The 19,494-nt window shown below is 40.8% G+C and overlaps 2 protein-coding genes across 3 annotated transcripts; one reads left to right on the top strand and one right to left on the bottom strand.

Moving 5' to 3' along the window:
* Window positions 1-13: 13 nt before the first annotated feature.
* Window positions 14-7,892, top strand: fam20a (FAM20A golgi associated secretory pathway pseudokinase). Its single transcript, XM_026351540.1, has 11 exons — window positions 14-603; window positions 2,055-2,248; window positions 2,368-2,418; window positions 3,675-3,753; window positions 4,132-4,224; window positions 5,643-5,758; window positions 5,941-6,121; window positions 6,689-6,798; window positions 6,878-6,959; window positions 7,050-7,109; window positions 7,228-7,892. The coding sequence occupies exons 1-11, from the start codon at window positions 239-241 to the stop codon at window positions 7,496-7,498; spliced, it is 1,602 nt and encodes a 533-aa protein (XP_026207325.1). The 5' UTR covers window positions 14-238; the 3' UTR covers window positions 7,499-7,892.
* Window positions 7,893-9,467: 1,575 nt separating this feature from the next.
* On the bottom strand, window positions 9,468-18,795 carry LOC113156410 (cAMP-dependent protein kinase type I-alpha regulatory subunit). Of its 2 annotated transcripts, none has more exons than XM_026351546.1 (11): window positions 18,644-18,795; window positions 16,832-17,047; window positions 14,502-14,672; window positions 14,266-14,357; window positions 14,100-14,161; window positions 13,966-14,012; window positions 13,689-13,847; window positions 13,472-13,532; window positions 13,167-13,288; window positions 12,323-12,404; window positions 9,468-11,956 (listed from the first exon to the last, which is right to left on the bottom strand). In XM_026351546.1, exons 2-11 carry the CDS (start codon window positions 17,003-17,005, stop codon window positions 11,784-11,786), a joined length of 1,143 nt encoding a protein of 380 aa, XP_026207331.1. In that variant the 5' UTR covers window positions 17,006-17,047; window positions 18,644-18,795; the 3' UTR covers window positions 9,468-11,783. The 2 variants fall into 2 exon arrangements, with proteins under 2 accessions (XP_026207331.1, XP_026207332.1); XM_026351547.1 differs by having other exon boundaries at window positions 18,709-18,780.
* Between the last annotated feature and the right edge of the window lie 699 nt (window positions 18,796-19,494).

Genomic DNA, 19,494 nt, shown 5'->3' with positions numbered 1-19,494 from the left:
AAGGAACAGACTGAAACACACAGATAGAAAAAAGGAAGAGAGAGACTTGGACCAACCTCTGACTGCTTACCTCTCGCCTCTGCCTGGCTGGCTGTGTGGGAGACTGGAGGCAGCCTACAAGTGATGCTTTGCACACTCCGGAGCAGCACTTGGTCGTTTACCCTCTGCTCAACTTTTTTTTTTACGTTTCTCAGCTTTCTTTTCTACACTATCCTCTCTCACTCTTCTTTCTGTTTCAATGATGAGGAGAGACCGTCTCTTGTTAGCAGCGACCTTCACAGCCATCTTCTCCGCTGACCTCTACTTCATCCTCCTGCCAAAGCTGCGGAGAATGGGACAAGGATCAAGACAGTTTTGCTCATGTGGTCCTAGCAATATCAGCCTCCCCGGGCAGGGGGGACTCGCCACCCCACATCTCTCCAACTGGACTTACGTGCCGCCCCTTGGTGCTCTTACAACTGATTCCACAGGTTCAAAGTTGGGGAGACTGTTTGCTCACCCTCTGTACAACATCCAGACTCCAGCTCTGGGGCCAGAGGAGAAGCTGCTGCTGGTGGAGCAGCTGATGGAGTACTACAGGAAGAAGATGTCACGCTGGGAAAGGTTAGTTCACGGTGTTCTTTTTTATAAAAATAGACACTTAAACGTTGCTTATTTTGTACATGTGTGGTTGATTTTGCAATTTCGAACAGATAACTGAATGTTTCCCAACGTTATTGTGAAAGAGCAGCGTGTTATTTTCGGCTGAACAAACCTACTGTGAAAGCACATGTTGAGGTTCAACTGGGGTCGAGAAGCGGGGTCACTGACATTAGGGCCAAACAGAGACATGCACAAACACACATCCATGCACATAAACACAGTTTCTTCGTGATGTCAGGACGTGTGGACCACTCCGTGCATCATAAAAAGTTGAGTGGTCTGGTGGCTGAAAACCATCACAGACACGTCATTCCAAGCGCTTGCGTCTAGCACCCTCTTTTTAAGGTAAACAAGGATTTAAAACTGCCAAAGCCCATCTTAATCTGTGGGAGCCGTAGCTGTCTTGGCTTGTGAGGCTGTCTGTCTATCCCGACACAGTGCGCTCCCTGAGAGAAATACAGATTTTGGGCTCTAACAGTGGAAAATAAGAAGAAATATGAGCAATGGATCTTCTCTCTCTCTCTCTCTGCTGCTGCTGCTGCTGCTGCTGCTGCCTTGTAAATATCTAGAAAACACTGTGTCAACACTGAAACAAACACATGTAATGAGTGTTTGACAAGGGCTGCTCAAATTAACTGTTAAAATCACATGAATTTGCATGGAACAGGTTTAGCTAGTTCCCTGGCTAAACAAGATCCGCAAAAACCCTGCTTTAAATTTTTAAGCTGACGTTTTCTCTTCTACTCTCTGTGGTGTGCACTTGTCCATTGCACTGATTACCATGATGTGCTGCATCAATTTGCTAGGTGACTGATGACTTGGCAAGGATACCCAACAAACAAACATATATTTATAGCCCATTGCTCCAACATGACCAGATGATGACTGCCGCATAGCGTGCCTCCTTTACCACATACTTATTTGTTTAGATCTCAGCTTATTCTTGCTTCATGGTTTAAGTTTAGTAAAGAGTGGAGGAGGTTTGTCTGCTGCTTTTAAAAACAACAGAAGCCATACCTTAAATAATAATGGCAAATAAAGCAATAAAACACTTGTTAAATAGTGTGTGTAATAAATTCAAGACATGTACTTCATCACATTCTCTTTCATTGCAAAAACACTCTTGCATGAGCTACTGTACAGTCGACTTGTTTAATGCAGTTGTACATCATGAGTGTTTTCCAAAATGAAATACTGCCCATAAAAATGTTGTAAGTAGAGTAGTTTTTGTTTGCTTGACTGAGCAGTGGAGTTTTTTTTAATATTGGCAAGGTTCAACAAGTAACATGACATTAACAGTTACACAGAGAGAACAAATCCATTTTTAGGCCGCCATTGTCTTAAAATGATATCACGTTAGACAGAAGCTAGTAGTCCCTAAACGCACCCTTCATCCTGTCCTCCCTCCTCAGACATATGAAACTCTACATGGAGGCCGCGGCCGTCTCCAACATCTCTGTCACTGAACACGAGGTGACCTTTGACCCTGATGCCAGCTGGCTGAAGTTCCACCTAGGAATAAACCGCTACGCTCTCTACTCCCGCGATGACCCCGCCGTCCCACAGCTCCTCGAGGACATGCAGGGCATGGCGGTCGTCAGCGCAGGTGAGGGGTGGAGGAATCCTCCCTATGTCAGTAATGACACAACATAACCGGCGTTATGACCTATATTTCTTCACCATCTGCAACTGCACAAACACAGAATATCAAATCTTCTCTTACAGATTACACTCAAGATGAGAAAGCCCTGAAAGGAGTGTGTGACTGCACCCAAGGTATGGCCACTTCACAAACTCTCCATTCTGTTGTGACCTTCAGGGATTCTGATTTCTCTGTATATATCTCATCCGATCTCATGTTGTGTAGCACTACGTGTTGCGTACGAGCATGTGACAGCAGAAGTGCTTTGTCTTTTCGACCAGCCTCTCCGCGTCTGTCTTTTGGTTCCTCTCTTTTCCACTGTGCTCGGTGGTACCATCGGACGCAAACACACTGCTGCCTTTGTGATAGGAAGCTTTTTGTTCTTCATTTGGCACCAAAGTTCAGATTTGTCTTTTAGAAAGGACACTCGCTTTGGGGCATAGGGAAAGAAAAGCAAATAGTGTGTGTTTAAAGACACAGCTCTTAATTAAGTGTTTGATGTCAGCGCGCTCCGAGGGAAACAAATGTTGTCAACCTACACACCCAACACCACCTATGCTCTTATCTTGCACTGCACATCTGAGCTGCAAATGCAATGTATGCAGCAGTACTGTTACTTGATGTTCAGTACATTTAATAATACAAAGTTGTTGTTTTTTTGTATTTGACTGCAAGCGCTGTATAATTCACTCAGTGGGTGATAGTTAGTTAGATTCCATGTTTTTGTCGTGTCTGTGCCTTACCAGCGTCCCTGCACAGTGAAGTGGCTGACCGCACAAACATCAGTCACTGCCAAGAAGAAATGCAACAAAACAATCTGTTCCTCCTGCTTAAATTTAACCTCGTGACACTTTCTCATTATTTCAGTTACAAAAGAGTGATGGTGTTGGCTTCGGTGTTGGTCCTCTTTGATTGTTTTTGCAGAAAAGAGTAGAGACTGTATGCCCCGTGTGCAATTGTTAATGATTAATACTCAGCAGTTTCACAGAGCACAGCAGGTATGGGCGCGCGTGCGTGTGTGTTTGTGTGGTTAGTCCGGCCTACTGCTGTGACATAATATACAGCAGACAGCAGAGCACAAGCTGTGGCCAACCCCCAATTATTTCATCACAGGAAAAAAGTGATCAAGAAAATATTCCTCAACTTGAAGCGGCTTCTGCGGATTTAAGATTAAAAAACAACAAAACGAGCACTGACTCGGTTAGCCGATGCTCAGGGGTCGACATCTGTCAGGTCATTCACACGCACAGTTAAAATAGACGTCAAACTGCGCATTGTAAGGAAAATGTGTGGCAGACGTGGAGTAGTTTGAGGTTTGAGCTCCCCTGTTCTGTACCAGACATCACTGGTCCACCTAATGTTTGTTTCTCTCTCTGTCTCTTTGTTGCAGTGGTGAAGCCCAGTGGACATCATCTGAAACTGGCTCTAAAAATGCACAACTTTGCCAAAGCAATGTTCAAACCAATGAGGTGAGGACTGAATCTACATTTGTTGAGCACCTGGTTTTCATCAAACGCCATCAATAGCTTTTATGTTGGTGCCCAGTAAATAATAATAATAAAGCATCGCATTGAAAGTTTCTATCCCACCAATAGAAATGCCGTTTGGCAATTCATTTTGAACAATGGCTCTGTGAAGTATTACAAAACATAAAATGTTATATCAGGTTACACAACATGATATTACAGTTCATCACAACAACAACAATTTTATAACAATTTCTGTCAGGCTAAGTCATCTTATTACAGTGTTTGACGTGTTGATTATATACTACTGACTATTATAACTGACAGCTTTATCACTGTGTTTGTCTTGACTGTGTGTGTGTGTGTGTGTGTGTATGCCAGGCAGCAGAGGGATGAGGAGACCCCAGAGGACGTCTTCTACTTTGTTGATCTCCAGAGACACAATGCAGAGATCGCTGCCTTTCACCTGGACAGGTGCAGCCTCATTATCACTTCATGGTTTCCTGTTTTCCTATTATCTCTGTTTCGCTTACTTATCATCTGTGCATTCAACTCTTGAATCATACTGAGTGAGTAGACACTGACATGATTCTTATAGGACACTGTTCTGCTGAATTTAGTGATCCCAGACTTTTCCTAGCACCATTGTGAAGTCAGCAGCTGTGGCTGTGGGTCTTGACATCCACAGGATTCATTACAAATCAGTTTGATTCTGACACTCATGATCCCCACAGGACCACTTGTAATAATGCCAGAATTGAATTTATCCAGTTGCCAGATGCCTGCAGATGTAAAGACAACATTGTGCCTAAATTTAGCCTCAGTGTGCCGTTAGCTTGGCTGTAGACTCATAGTGTTGGTAAGAAGTCGCTGCATTTCCCCAAAACGTTTGAAGTTATTGAACTTCGTTTGCAATTATAGAGATGCAGAGCAGCATTCTTTAGTAGGATGATACCCATAAACAAACAAAAAAAAAAGTCGAATTGTCCCCACAAATGATAAGTATGACCAAGTCCCCTGATGCCAACAAATATCTCACCCAGCCTACTCAAAGATTGCAACACATTTGCCCATCCCAGGGTTTCCCAAGCAGCTGATGAGTATAAACCACAAGCTATGGACACACAAGGATGCACACACACACACACACAGGTCTATGTGTAATTGTACATTAGTTGAGGTGAGGTGATTCACTCTGAAATACAGTCCTCCGGGCCAGACAGTGTCATTAAGAAGCCACGTTAGAGCTTCACCACACAAGACAGAAACCAAGCGGGCCAAGTCAACGTCTTAATCACTACAATTCCACTAAACACTTCTGTATGTCTGTTCCTGGTTAAATATTTATTAGTCTTGGATATTATTTTTGTCTATTAAGAGTTTCTGTCAAACACAAGTTAGACAGACAGACACTTCTCTGCGCTCATAATTTATGGATGGTGTGTTTTTAATCTGTAGCCCTGTGTCATCTCTCTCTGTTGTGTCTGTGGTGGCTGCCAGAAGCCCTTATCATTACTGCTCACAATCAGTAGTTGGGGAATGCCAGCAATTTGAGAAACAGCAATTGAGCTTCACACACTGATTGTAGTTTGATTACTGTTTGTGAGACATGACTGAAATATGGCCCCTCGGGGAGGTATAAGCTCTTGATAGTGTGAATGAACACAGCCAGCTAAATTACACAGCTGGCACAGGCTGTCAATGGGGTATATTCACTGATATGAATCGCTAAAAATAAACTGCGGGCTCCTGTGAAATGAGGTACCCGCCATTTTCAGAGGGTTTCATTACGTTTTATGCAAGCTCGAACTGTGTGAACTCGCTCTTGCAGCAGAGAGAACATATTTCTTCAAGGGGTTTTTCTCCTGAATCTCATCATCTGTCCCTGTCAGGGTTCTGGACTTCCGGAGGGTGCCGCCAGTGACTGGCAGGCTGGTGAACGTCACAGGAGAAATCCTCCAAGTCACCCACAACGAGGACCTGCGAGCTGTGTTTTTCACCTCTCCAGGTAGTTCACCTGCAGGCGCCTTTCTGTGTAATAGCTCCTATTTGGTGTCATGTGTAAGCGTTATAGCAGGACACCACCTGTGGTACAGCTATCAGGCAGGAGGGCCGAGCTGATCAAACATCCCGTGTGAACAGGAAACCCATTTTGAGTTCCACCATTTTTCTCTGCTCTGCCCCAAACAGCAAACAACACGTGCTTCTTCGCCAAGTGCCTGTATGTGTGCAAGACAGAATACGCTGTGTGCGGAAACCCCAACCTGCTGGAGGGCTCCCTGTCTGCCTACCTGCCCGGCCTCAGCATCGCTCCCCGTATCTCCATCCCCAACCCGTGGATACGATCGTACACCTTCACCGGACGAGAAGAGTAAGATCTTGACCTAACTTTGTATTTTACAGTGAGACACTTCATGCTTCACGCACACTGAACTGTTGGTGGCCTTAACGTCTGGTATTTTTAAACTGAAACAAAAGAGCCCAGTTCCCCTAAATCCCATAAATGCTCAGTCAAATTGAATGTTTGTCTCTTTGGTCAAATACTTTTCCAATTTAGGATAGAATATCTTTTATCTTTTCATTCTTGCTACGGCGCCCACTGTTTTTCGGAGTAAATTTGCAGCAGATGAACAGCAGCCTCATTCTGTTTTGTCCAATAAATCAGTTGAGCAGGTTTTTCATTAAATCCACCTCAGTGACAGAGACGCACTGTCACACACACACACACAGCCATCTTTTCAGACACTGTTGTTGGATTACGTAACGTCTGCAAAACAAAGTGAACCTGCTTATTCCATTACTTAGTTATGTAGTATGCACATAGTTAAGAAATAAAGAAGAGAATAGAAACACATTGCTGCTTGTTTATTTTTATAATTAATGTATAAGGAATAGTCTCCTTGAAGCTCTTCTATCTGTGCTTTGTGTTTTTTATAAGGTGGGAAGTGAATCCCTTCTACTGTGACACTATAAAGAAGTTGTATCCGTACAACTCTGGCAACAGACTCCTCAACATCATAGACATGTCCATCTTCGACTTCCTTACAGGTGCTAAGCTCCTCCACATTACTCCACTGTTCATACAGCCAGCAGAACTTCAATCCCATAACTGTTTACTCTCATGCAGGCAACATGGACAGACACCACTATGAGATTTTTACCAAGTTTGGGGACGAAGGATTCATTCTCCACTTGGACAATGCCAGAGGGTGAGAAGAAACGGCAGTTGAACATGACACTATTGTGAGATTCTGCTTTATAGTGTGCTTTAACAGTGTGCCATGTCATCCTGTGTTCAGGTTTGGGAAGCACTCTCATGATGAGATGTCCATCCTGGCTCCACTGTCTCAGTGCTGCATGTGAGTGTAAAGCGATCTGGCCCAGTGGGACCAGCTTTTCTGTACCTTTGCTCAGGCATCAGGAAATCAAAACTCAATAGTCCTGTTTATCCTGTCTTCCACGCTTCTCCTTTCTCAGGATAAAGAGCTCCACACTTGTGCGACTCCAGCTCCTGGCCCGACCGGAGTTCAGGCTCAGTGACGTGATGAGGGAATCCCTGAAGGAAGACCCTTTGAGGCCGATCCTGACAGAGCCCCACCTCTTAGCCCTGGACCGCAGGTTACAGAAGGTCCTCCGGGTGGTCCAGCGTTGCATTCGGAGGCAGGGCAGGGACGAAGTTGTCACTAAGGACTTTGCTAAATCTACAGGGAAACCTCAGACCGCCACAGAGATGAAACAGACCAGGTAACAGAGGAAGACACTGCTTTCAGATCTGATTTTTTTTTTTTTATACCACAGAAGACTTCATAATGAAGTGCGGTCACCTTGTGAGAAACACAAGGCTCACATGGTTTCGATTTAAGGAACAAGCCATAAATGGAGGATGCAGAAATGTCTTCAGTAGGGGGGGGTGTCGAAGGAATCTCACTGAGGAGGTTCTGAACATGAAGCGCTACGGGCCTCTAATTCCTACCGCCGCCTTTATTGCCTTTTGTTTCTCTCATGGTCATAAAGTCCCCCAAGGTGCATTTTACAACAGGGCTCTCATGTTTCATGTATACTGTGTGAACATGAGAAGGAATGTTATACATTTTTTTTTACCTTTTTGAAGAGTTAGTTAAGACGAATTTCACCTGGAAAAGTGGATGGAGTAGAGATTTTAAAGCATCAGGGGACACAGGTGATTTCATTGGAGTTCTCCGACTGTCATATACAACAAAGAAATCTGCAGTGGAGTTAATGCGAGAGAGCTGAGCTGAGATGCACTGGATCGGTTGTTCATCAGTGAATGCTGGTGAATATTGTGACTGTAAAAAGACAGATTTGTGTGTTCATGCGGTGTTATAATTTGAAAATAAACTTATTTTATGTGACTACATAGAAGTAACAGAAGTGTTTGTTAGTGTGTGTGTGTGTGTGTGAGTGTGTGTGAGAGGGAGAGTGGGAGACAGAGACAGAGAAAAGTGCCACCTATTAAACAAGCTAGTTTACTCCACCCCGTTTTCCAGACTTGTAATCCTTCTGTCTGATCGGAGTGTTTTAAGAGCTTTACAGCATCACTGTCAACGAAAATGAGCTGACACTGAGAAACAGTAAGTCTAAAGCAACTAACAAATATGTCTTATATTACACCACCTTATTAATCCTGAACCAAGCCAAGTTTCCCCTGTGAACATGTCTGAGCTCTGACCTTTGATATTTTTCTTGTGTTTATCAAACAAACCTGATTCGCCTCAGCTTTCTGTGTCATGTGAAGATGAATAACCACAACTATTTTTAAGAACATTTGTAAGAGTAGGTGAATTGTGCCAAATAAAGACATGAGTCTGATAAAGCAGGCAGGGGGGGCTGATAGGTGTCCATATCATGGCACAGGTAAATACTAATAAACTAAAAACATTACTGCTGTGTGTCTGGAGTACGGCTTAGCAACAGGAATAAACATTCAAACCGTGTCAAAAATGAAGCATGACCGATTAAGAAACGAAGGAACAGACTGAACTTTTCCAAGTCCAAATAATGAACAGCAATAATAATTTTAAAGCAAGAAATGTTGGTGTTTCCCGCGGCCAAGTGCAGTCGTGAATAACAAAACTTTTGCTCATTATTCGAAAAATATTACTTCATGGAAAAAATAGATGCTGTTGCCTACAGTTGTAAAAATCCCCTCAAATTAATAACTGAGTTATAGTGTATTATGAGCAAGAGTATTTCAAAATAGGGACTTTACAAAAATGGGAGGTTTATTAAAAATGTGGGTAAACAGTGTTTTTGTGTAGGAATGAATCATATCAATAAGATGAGTGGAGTCATGTCTCCCCCTGGTGGATATAAGTCATATTACATGTTCTTGAACATGCTGTTCAGTAGGCCAACTTTTTCTAATCCCTTTCTTAGCCTCTGTTTTTACTGGTAAGATGAGAGATGCAATTATTCTAATATTATGAGTTCTTTGTTGACAGAGGATCAGGATAAACAGGATCTGCTATCAGTGTCACATAAATTCAAATGTAACCAGGTGGTAAGATGTCAGTTTAGTCCGTATGAAACTCGACTTTTTTACTACTGCCTGGCCTTTATAGATGGAGTGGTGTCATCACTTAACAGTTTTAACAGTCATTACAGTTTCAATAATTAGTGAAATCTCTTCAGTCATCATCCCAACCGAAACCCAGTCAGAGGTGCAAGAAAAGAATGAAGCCTCAAACAAAGCGTGATCATTTTTACTTTTTATTGCTTAAACTGCCATCTGGAACAATCTATACCAAAAGGATAAACATCTTTGCACATACAGAAGGTCAAACTGAACACACGGTAGAATAGAAAAAGAATGGTCCTCTGATCATCTGCAGCTCTCTAGCGCCACAGGCCTTACAAACTCACTGAAGGTCGGGCTAGCAGGAGTGATTGTCGACTACTGAAAGCCCAGGTTAGGTAAGCTAAGGCAAACTGGGATGATTGCAGTGTGGCTAAAAACATTTTGGACTAAAACCGATGATACTGTTCTCATGAAAACAAACATCTGAACAAAATCAAACCCTTGCCCCTAACGGAGTCATTTCCTGTGGATCAGGATAAACAGGATTTGTGTCGGTGGAGACAAATCTAAATTTAACCACATCCACAAGGATAACCTGAGGGTTAGGGGGCAACAGATGAAGATGCTTAAACTGTGAAGGAAATTACACTCATGCCTATTAAGAAAACCTCTCATCACTAACCTGACTACCCTGCAATCGGCACCAAACTCACACGCTTTTGGACGTACAAACATACACCTCAATGCTTCGACAAAACAGACACATGGCTCTGGTAACAGACAGTGAGGCAGGAATGAAGAGTTAGGCCTATAATCCAGAAGTCAACCTTGTGTGATCTTAAAAAAAAAAAAAAAAGACAGACTTAATATTTTATGCCACCTAAATAGTCATGAAGCAGTTAAGCTAGGGAGTAACAAACGTGACAGAGTTCCTGCTTCTGCACGCAGTTGCAGGGCACTTTTTTTTTTTTTTTTTCCTTTTTATAATCCACGCTTCCATTCACACCGAATCACTGGATGCCTAAAACATCATGCCTAGTAAACACAGAGAACAGATCACAAGCTACTCTGATGTAAAGACAGCCACCGTTTCAAATAGGCAATAAGCAATGACACTAGTTTTAAATAAATTTCTGCTCATTCTGCCTGTCAGCTCACCTGTGAAGCTTTGATACATAAACACTTCAGATGTCCTGAAAACCCATAAACCATCCTGTTTGTGTTTTTCTAAGACTTCTCTTCGATAAACCTGTAATTACCCCTTTAATCTATTTTTAAAAGTTTCAACCCATGATGTTTTACACAATACAATTACATACTGTTTTGTCATTTGACAAGAAGAAGCATTTATTTACTTTGTGGCACTGGACACCTAAAATAGAATTTATGGAAAAATAAGTGTTTACAAAAGACAGTTAAACATATTTTTTTTAAAGATCACCATCACTCCAAACCATAAGTTTATCATTTAGTCAATGATAATAATAGAACTATGATCTTTTTAACTATACTATAACATTTTGATTATAAACCATAGCAGAAGAGTGACCAAGTTATTTGGTATATACTAAAAAAAGTTGAATACTGAAATACACTTAATACTCTCTCTCTTTTTTTTTTTCCTTTTAAATTTTTTCCTCAGAGTAGTCAAGGCAGTTCTTGTATGGTCATTTTACAGATTAAGAGGACAGTAAGGGTAATAACTATTTCCTGTTTGGAGCTCCAAAGAGTCAGGGAACAGAACACGCACTGCATTTCCACAGCTATGCATCTTTGCATTGTGACAATAATCAACATTTGGCACTAGCCCGGTAGCTGCACAATTAAATAAAAACCTTAAGTTGTACAAGCTCTCTCAAACTAAGCAAAAGCATCATTGTCTCATCATATCAGTCACCGGTATTAAAAAATAAAAAATGGAGCATCATATTACAGCTGAAAAGTGAAAACAGCTGACAAATGTTGATGCTGCCATATTCTTCCTGCTTCGTACAGTTTCTAGATTCTGCTTTATTCAGGCTAACTGATGTCAGAAAGGAAAATCTTAAACGGGGAAAAAGCAGTCCTCTCTTCACTTCAATCTGTAACAAATTGAACCAAAAGCGCCATTTAAAGTTTGATTGTCCTGTCTCATCAGCCTGAGACCCTAATGTCTTTCAGATCCTCTAACAATCCTGCTTTGTGTTCAAGTCTAAAAAGAAAGCGTAACCAGCAAATACATATTTATAACATAGGTAACGTGATGTAACTGTGCCTACAAGGTAGCGTACGGCAGCTGGTACAAGCGCTGGTGAATGGCTAAAAGTCACCTCTGTGTCATGTGTAGTAACAACAAAATGATCTGTGTGTGTAAAATAATGGGGTGTGGGGGGTGGGGTGGGAAAAAAGTGACAAAAAGAAAATTGCATTGGTGGACCCTGGGTCTAAAAGGAGAGAAGAAGGGAAAGGGGTGGAGAGAGAGAGAGAAAGGTGGGTGGGGAGAGAGGCACCCCGTTCAGACAGACAGCGAGACAAAGCTGTTGTACTGTTGGATGTTACGTTTGAGAATGTCTGAACAGGGACCCAGGACGCGCTCGAAGCGGGGCCGGTCAAGCTTGACGCACTTCAGAGGGCCGCGGGCAACCACGGTGGCAGCACGAGGACGGTTCATCAGCAGAGCAATTTCACCTGGAGAACACAGAGAAAGACACTGAACACACATAGTTTGAATTCTCAAAACACAAGGAAGCTGTTTTACGGGCCAAGACAACGGAGAGATATTCCCAAATTAGAACGTGAAAAAGAAACAAAAAAACAAAACAAAAAAAAACCTGAACTGCTTGACAAACATAACAGGAATTAATTTTTAGACAGACAATAAACAATGCAGTTACAAATTATCCCCAAAGTAAACAATTTTGTGTTGTGACCACAGAAAGAGTACACACAGTATGACTTTTTGCTTTTTAAAAATTTACAATAGCACAAAAAAAAAAATCACAGTAAATAACTAAATGACAGAAAAGTCTGCTGTGAAAATCCTGTAGTTCATACCAAAGTAGTCAGATGGTCCTAATCTGCCCACTTCCACAAACTCCTCGTTCTCTGACCGACGTTGCAACACAGCTGCAGAACCCTGAAACACAAACAAACACACAGTCTGAACCAAGCAACTTCATCTTGGTCACTGACGTTAGTTACATGAAAACTTGGGTAAGAAGAAAAACTGTCTACATAAAAGTGTTTTAACATAATAACTAAAAGCATCAGATGTGTTCAGTCAAACTGGATTTGACCTGTGACACTGATAATAACTGACTTTCGAGCTAATTAATCAACAATAAATATAAAATAATCATATACTACTGTTGACAGGAATTCATAACACATCGTGCCTCTTGCATTAGTTACACATTACTCAAGTGTTATTTACCGTTATACTGTAGGGTTACTGATTAAATTTAAGGGCACTGCTAACAAATTCCAATCAGTTAAACAAATTCACACATAAAAGAAGTTTTCAGACAGATGTTGTGAATAAAATAATGATCTACTGCATGTACACATCATCAGAGCTTGACAGACCCTTTAAATGACTAACCGTGTGTAGGGTGTGTATGTGTGGATAAAACATTAATAGTTTAAATGTCCTGCAGCTGAAAATACGAAGCAGAAATAAGACATAAGAAAATCCAACACCTCTTAAACTGCTTCATGAAACTGGGCCAACAGCCAAAACTAGACTTATTAAATAACAGTAACAATGACGGATGTCCCAACAATGCAAACAAGCGATGTTAAAAGATTAACTCATTTCATCAGAATACCTCGGAGGTCAAAGTTGAAACTCTGGTATTCAACAAAACTAGCCTGCATCAAATGTTTGTGTGGGAGCTACCTCTAAGATGATGAAGAACTCGTCTCCAGGCTCTCCCTGCACAACAATCTTCTGTCCATCCTCAAACTGGACAGGCTCCAAAGCATCAGCGACTGTCAGCCGTTCCCATTTATCAAGAGACTCTGAGGAGGGAGAACAGAACAAAGGTTTCAGTGCAAACCCCAGACTATCCTGAACACATCTCATTTGAAATGCTGTTTTATAGATTAGATATTTTATACTTTATACTTATCAGGTTATTTTAATCTCAGCTCCCAACACAAGTAATGTGTTTCTCTTGTTCTATTGTATAATAATCAACTCACCTAAAATGGACACTTTCCTGAGGAATTCCTCGTACATCTTCCTCTTTCTCAAAGTGCTTCCCTAAGGAGAAAACGTTTGGATTAGTGTGACTGAACTGGGATCAAAGACCGTATCAGATTTGTTGCGGCATTAGGAGGTAATGCAATGAATTAAATGACAATTCCATATTACAACACAACAAAAAGTGGTTGTCCTTTGCATCACAGGTGTCCTCACCATAAGTATTCTCCTGTAACTGTCTCTGTCGATGCCCCACAGCTTGACGTTAGTTTTGGCTCTGACGGTGGCTGCTCTCGGGGTACCATAAATAAGGGCCAACTCTCCAAAACTGCCTCCTTCACCAATGCTGGTCACCCATTCATTGTTCACATAGACCTGTAAGATTAGCAGGGCAGAAACCAAGGTAATGTGTAACTGTTTATATTCTGTATGAGGAAAAACTAAACTTTTTTTCCCCACTTCTAAAACTCAATGATGAGGATCAGATACTCACATCCATCTCCCCTTGGTCGATGACATAGAAATTGTCCCCTTCGTCACCTGAGTGCATACACCAATACTATTAGCATCACAGTCACACAAAGACGTGATTTTCAGCAATGTAAAACAAAAAATATAAATTTTTACCCTGCAGAATAACCGTTTCCCCGGCAATGTAGGTGACTGGAAACATTGCATCAAATATGTCGCTGCAAGGACGAGATTTGTAGGTTGATTAGATAAAAACAATTAGCCAACTATCCAAACTTAATTTATTAAACCTCTGTTCAAGCACATAATTTAAGATGGATACCTCCTCTCATTGTCATCCAGGTGTGAGAAGAGCACATTTTTTTCAATAGCTTTGGCCAAGGCTGCCATTGTCTTGTAGTCTTTTGGAATGACCTTGTAAAATAAAACAAACACATCGTTATCCCATTCAAATATACTGCAAGTATTTTTTTATTATAAGAATATAGAAGTAGGTTTAGCATAAGTGTTGCAACACCCTTCTTAACTTCATAGATGCTTGCACTTGTGTTCATCTACCTTTCTGACATATGAAGCTGCATCCTCCTCTGTGTAAACCTCTGCACTGAAGGCTCCTCTCCGCCGGCGACCCTTTACCACAGGGTTCATGGGGGGAGACACCTCCTCATCGCGTGAGTCTGAGCGGGAACTGCTTCCCTTCTGCTGGTTCTGAATCTGCTTGGCCTCCTCCTGGAAAACAGGAAGAGATAAATTGGGTAAAATACCTTCACACAATAAGGTTTAAAGCTGCTGTGGTTCATTGAAGTTAAATGCATGGTTTATTTTTAATGTCATGTAATGGGCTTCACAAAGTACAGTGGATAGAAAAAGTCTACACACCCCTCTGAAAATGCCAGGTTTTTGTGAGGTAAAAAAATTAGACCAAGATGAATCAATTCTGAACTTTTTCCACCCTCCATGTGACCTATAACAACTTAACTGAAAAATAAACTTAAATCTTTCTTAGTAGTACAAATAAATAACTAACATAATGCAGTTGCATACGTGTGCACACCCTTTAACTAATACTTTGTTGAAGCACCTTTTGAATTTAGTATAGCACTCAGTCTTTTTGGGTGGGAGTCTATGAGCATGGCACATCTTGACTTGGTAATATTTGCCCAGTGTTCTTTGCAAAAACAGAAATTGTAGGGGCATCTCCTGTACACAGACCTCTTCAGATCTGATTCAGGTGTTCTTTTGTTGATGTGCAATATTGTTTTTGTGACGTATGTACATTTTGGAGTTTTGGCCAAAAAGCTCAATCTTGGTCTCATCAGACCATAACATGCTTTTGGAAGACTTCAAATGTGCTTTTGCAAAATTTTGTTGGGCTTGGATGTTTTTTATTTGTAAGAAAATAACAACATACCAAAAACCCTACCCTGTAGCCCAGATATATCAAGAATATGGGAGATTGTTGTCAAATGTACTACACAGCCAGTACTAAATTCTTGCAGCTCTATTAATGTTGCTGTAGGCCTCTTGGCAGTCTCACTGACCAGTTTTCTTCTTGTCTTTTCATCAATTTTGGAAGGATGTCCAGTTCTTGGTAATGTCACTGTTGAGCCATATTTTCTCCACTTGATAATGAGTATCTTCACTGTATTACATGATATATCTAATGCCTTGAACATTCTTTTGTATCCTTCTCCTGGCTGATACCTTTTAACAATGAGATCCCTCTGATGCTTTGGAAGCTCTCTACACACAATGGCTGTTGCTGTAAGATGTGACTATAAAAATGTCAGGAAAAGCTTACTAGAACAGCCGAACTTTATTTGGGGTTAATCAGAGGCACTTTAAATGATTGCAGGTGTGTACTGACTCCTATTTAACATGAATTTGTATGTGATTGCCTAATTCTGAACACAGCCACATCCCCAGTTATAAGAGGGTGTGCACACTTATGCAACCATTTTAGTTTTTAATTTGTACTGCCCCCCAAAAGAAAGATTTGTTTGTTGTTTGTTTTTCAGTTGACTTGTACAGGTTATAGGTCCTGTTAAAGGTGGAAAAAATTCTGATATGATTTATCTGATATCTGAAATTATTTTTACCTCACAAAAACCTGGCATTTTCACAGGGGTGTGCAGCCCTATGTATCAACTGTATGTAACACATACACTTCCTTTTCAGTAAGTATCTAAAATAATCTGATAGTGGTCGGGTAATGGTAAAATTTTAAGATATCATATCATATCATATATACTGCATTAAAAAAATACCCAACTGCAGTCTAAAATGTGGCTAGTTGGATATGATAGATTTTAGTCGTCAGAAAAATACCACTGTATTCAATTTATACTACTACAAAAAAAACATGCAATGTCAATAATTGTATGTGCTACTGAAATTCTGTATATTATCTCTTAAATGTAGCATCCTGTGTTGAAAATGGTTGTTGCAGTCGGATCTCTGTGCATGTGCATGTGTGTGCACACACTCCAAAGCACATTAATAATCTCTAAAGAACCTGTTATAAACAATATTTTATATACATAACTGCAACAACAACTGGCATCAAAGTGGTGACAGGATTTTTGTTAGATGTCTAATTATTTTGCTGTAAAAAAATACAAAAATGTTAAAGGAATTTTAAAACAGTACTTGATTAGAAAACGTGTTGATGACATTACACGAATATGACGCACACTGAGCTAAAGGACTAAGGAATTGCTTCACATATAACATCCGCTATGTAAAACTAACAAACTGATTTAATCAGCTTACTGTCTGTAAATAAATAGAGTTTATCATAGAAAGTATTAGCTGTATACTAATTCACTTCCTGTCCAATAAGGACAAAAAAAAAAGCAACAACAACAAAAAACATAACAGCCACAAACCTTTTCCAGCCTCTCAAAGTACTCCCTGAGGAAGGCCATGGGCCTTTCTGGCCTGGAGGTGCACAGCTGGACAATGCAGTCTTTCAGCAGTTGTTGAATGTTGTGTTTCTGCACATACTGCTCACACTCCCTCAGGCTCCGCTCCTCCTCACTGCTCGTACTTCCAGATGCCATGACGACAACCACAACCCTTTTCTGTGACCTCTAACCTTTGTACTACAGAGAATGGACAGTAATGAGAAAATAGTGCAGGGGTTCAAAGTGTTGCTGTACAACATGAATTTAGTAGGTTATCAGAAAGCAACATGGTCATATTGAGAAATGGACAGAGAGGAAACGTGAGGATGTGAGAAAAATAGAACCAGAGTGAGAAGGCACGAAGAGATGGTGTGGTTTTTTGGCACAGTGGAGCTTGAATGCCATAAGTGAAAATGGGTCATATGATGTTATCACACATATGTGTTTACAGTAAACAAAATAAAACCGGCATGGTGTCTGACCTGGGTTTATTTATTAAGCACAAGTGAAGTTTTCTTACAGCCTGAATGAAGCCCTATTTCAGAGAGACAGTAACTGGTTATGGCTGAAACAGTATCATACCCAAGGCCTAATTTTAGACCGATACTAAAATAAAGTCCACTGAATCAATTCGTTGTGAAACCACAAAAGCAAGTGCACTTGCTTGATGTCCCAACATTTCAGGCCACAGTATTGCTGCTGAGAAAAACAGCTCGACAGATCCCAGATCATCTGATCAGCCTCTGTGATATAAGCTTCTTCAGATAGCTCTGAGCTTGATCTGGCTGTGCAGTCTAAAACAGGAAGGCCTCTAAAGGCGGCTGTAACCAACATGTGCATTAAAATGAGCAAATGAGTGAACAACAACTCCTGCGTCAAAAAAGGCCGATCTATTCTGCCCCTGCAAGTGTATCGTGCATCTACATCAGTATAATAGGATTCAGATCATTTCTAATCTGACAAGCCCAGGGGTGATTACTAGATGTTATCAAAGATGAGGCTGGCAACTAACTACACTGGTGGTGGAAACTTGGCAGGCTTACTTTAACCTAAACCTACCACAGGAATAACTAAGTGATAAATGATACTGTTTTCAGATGAGGTGGTAAAAAAAGAGCTGAGACTACAGGCCAACAACAGCAACAACAGTTTTTAGAGAATTAATAAGCCTCATTTTACTTTAAATATCAGAGAAAGTGAAAGCATACAATTAACATAGCAATTCCTTAATTTAGCTACTGAGCTGCAGCCTCACCTCTGCTGTTTAAAATACGAAAAAGCGGGTTGTCAACTGAACACTGTGATGCACAAATGACCTTGATGACCATGTGATCGAGCGGAGTATGCTGAAAAAACATTGATAATAATAACGCATTTAATGGGCTTCAAACAGAATAAACGTAAGAGACACAAATGCCCCGTCTCTAACACCGTCTAGGTCAGGAATGCTTCGTGAGGAGGCTGACGGCTGCAGCAGAGAAACTTAACAGCAAGCAATCCTAACGCTGAAATCCTACCCACTTTAAATCATTGTAGCCACCTAACCCTAACCTAACCTAGCACGAAATACAAACGAACCAATGTGTTTTATCCTCCTGCTTAACTATTTTTGGCCTGCGTTATGTCAGAGTGTGTCTAGTTTGAAGCCTAGCCTGCTAGCTCCGTGCAAAGGCAAAGCTCTCCTCCGATGACGCCATCTTGAGTTCTATCATAAACAAACGAGAGACGGAGGAAACACATTTCACCGATTCAAAGGTCATATGTTCCATGAACGGAATCAACGCAAATACTCACAAGACCTGTAAATTCTTGCCGAGCCCTTCGTTAGCGACTCGGGATGGGTATTTGTCAAAGCGTACCGTTACCAGATCCTCCTCGCTTCGATTTTTTTTCCCGAGCCCTGGACCGCTGCCCCACCGGATACGGCTGAGAACCAATCAACGACCGTCACTGACGTCAATTCTCCTCGTTCTGACATGTGAGCCCGTTACCCCTGGCAACCTTAAAGGAGACGGCACGGAAACCGTGACGTCAAGGAAATAGTTGATAAATGAAAAAAAAAAAAATTGTGTATCGATTGACAGCTGATAAAAATTGATCTGATTACAGGAATCTCTTTGTGTTTTCTTCGTTTAGAAAAAACCTGTTTCACTGCAGTGTGCATGGAGGCCTTTTTTTTTTTTTTTTACAAACATGAGAGTATTCTTGTATTTTCGCAGAAAGTGGATACAGATATCTTGGGAGGGGACAGAAAACTCAGCAGTGGGCTCCCCAGATAAATAAATTCTCAAAGGAACATCGAAAAATAGTGCAGAGTTCTCTCATTTCCCCTTTAGGCAACAGAGCACTTGAATAACATGTTACAGTTCTAACAATATAATTAATGGAGGCCTATCATACAAACAGTAAATATGAATACTCAAAGTCTGAAATAAATGCATTAGATAAATATACACGGTGCACGTTTAAGTGTGCAAGTAAAACAGTACTATTGCAACTATTCTGCTTTAATAATGTTATTTACAAAAAACTTTTTTAATAAAATGTACCTACGTTTAGAAAGTTAAAGTAGGCTACTCATAAGTCAAAAATGTCTTATTTGAGTTTCATTATATTTAATATTTTGTTTATTATCATTGCTAATG

Source organism: Anabas testudineus, chromosome 19 (genome assembly GCF_900324465.2).
Source record: "Anabas testudineus chromosome 19, fAnaTes1.2, whole genome shotgun sequence".
Lineage (NCBI taxonomy): Eukaryota > Metazoa > Chordata > Actinopteri > Anabantiformes > Anabantidae > Anabas > Anabas testudineus.
The sequence above is the reverse complement of the archived record's forward strand: the minus strand, read 5'-3'. Positions and strand labels throughout refer to the sequence as shown.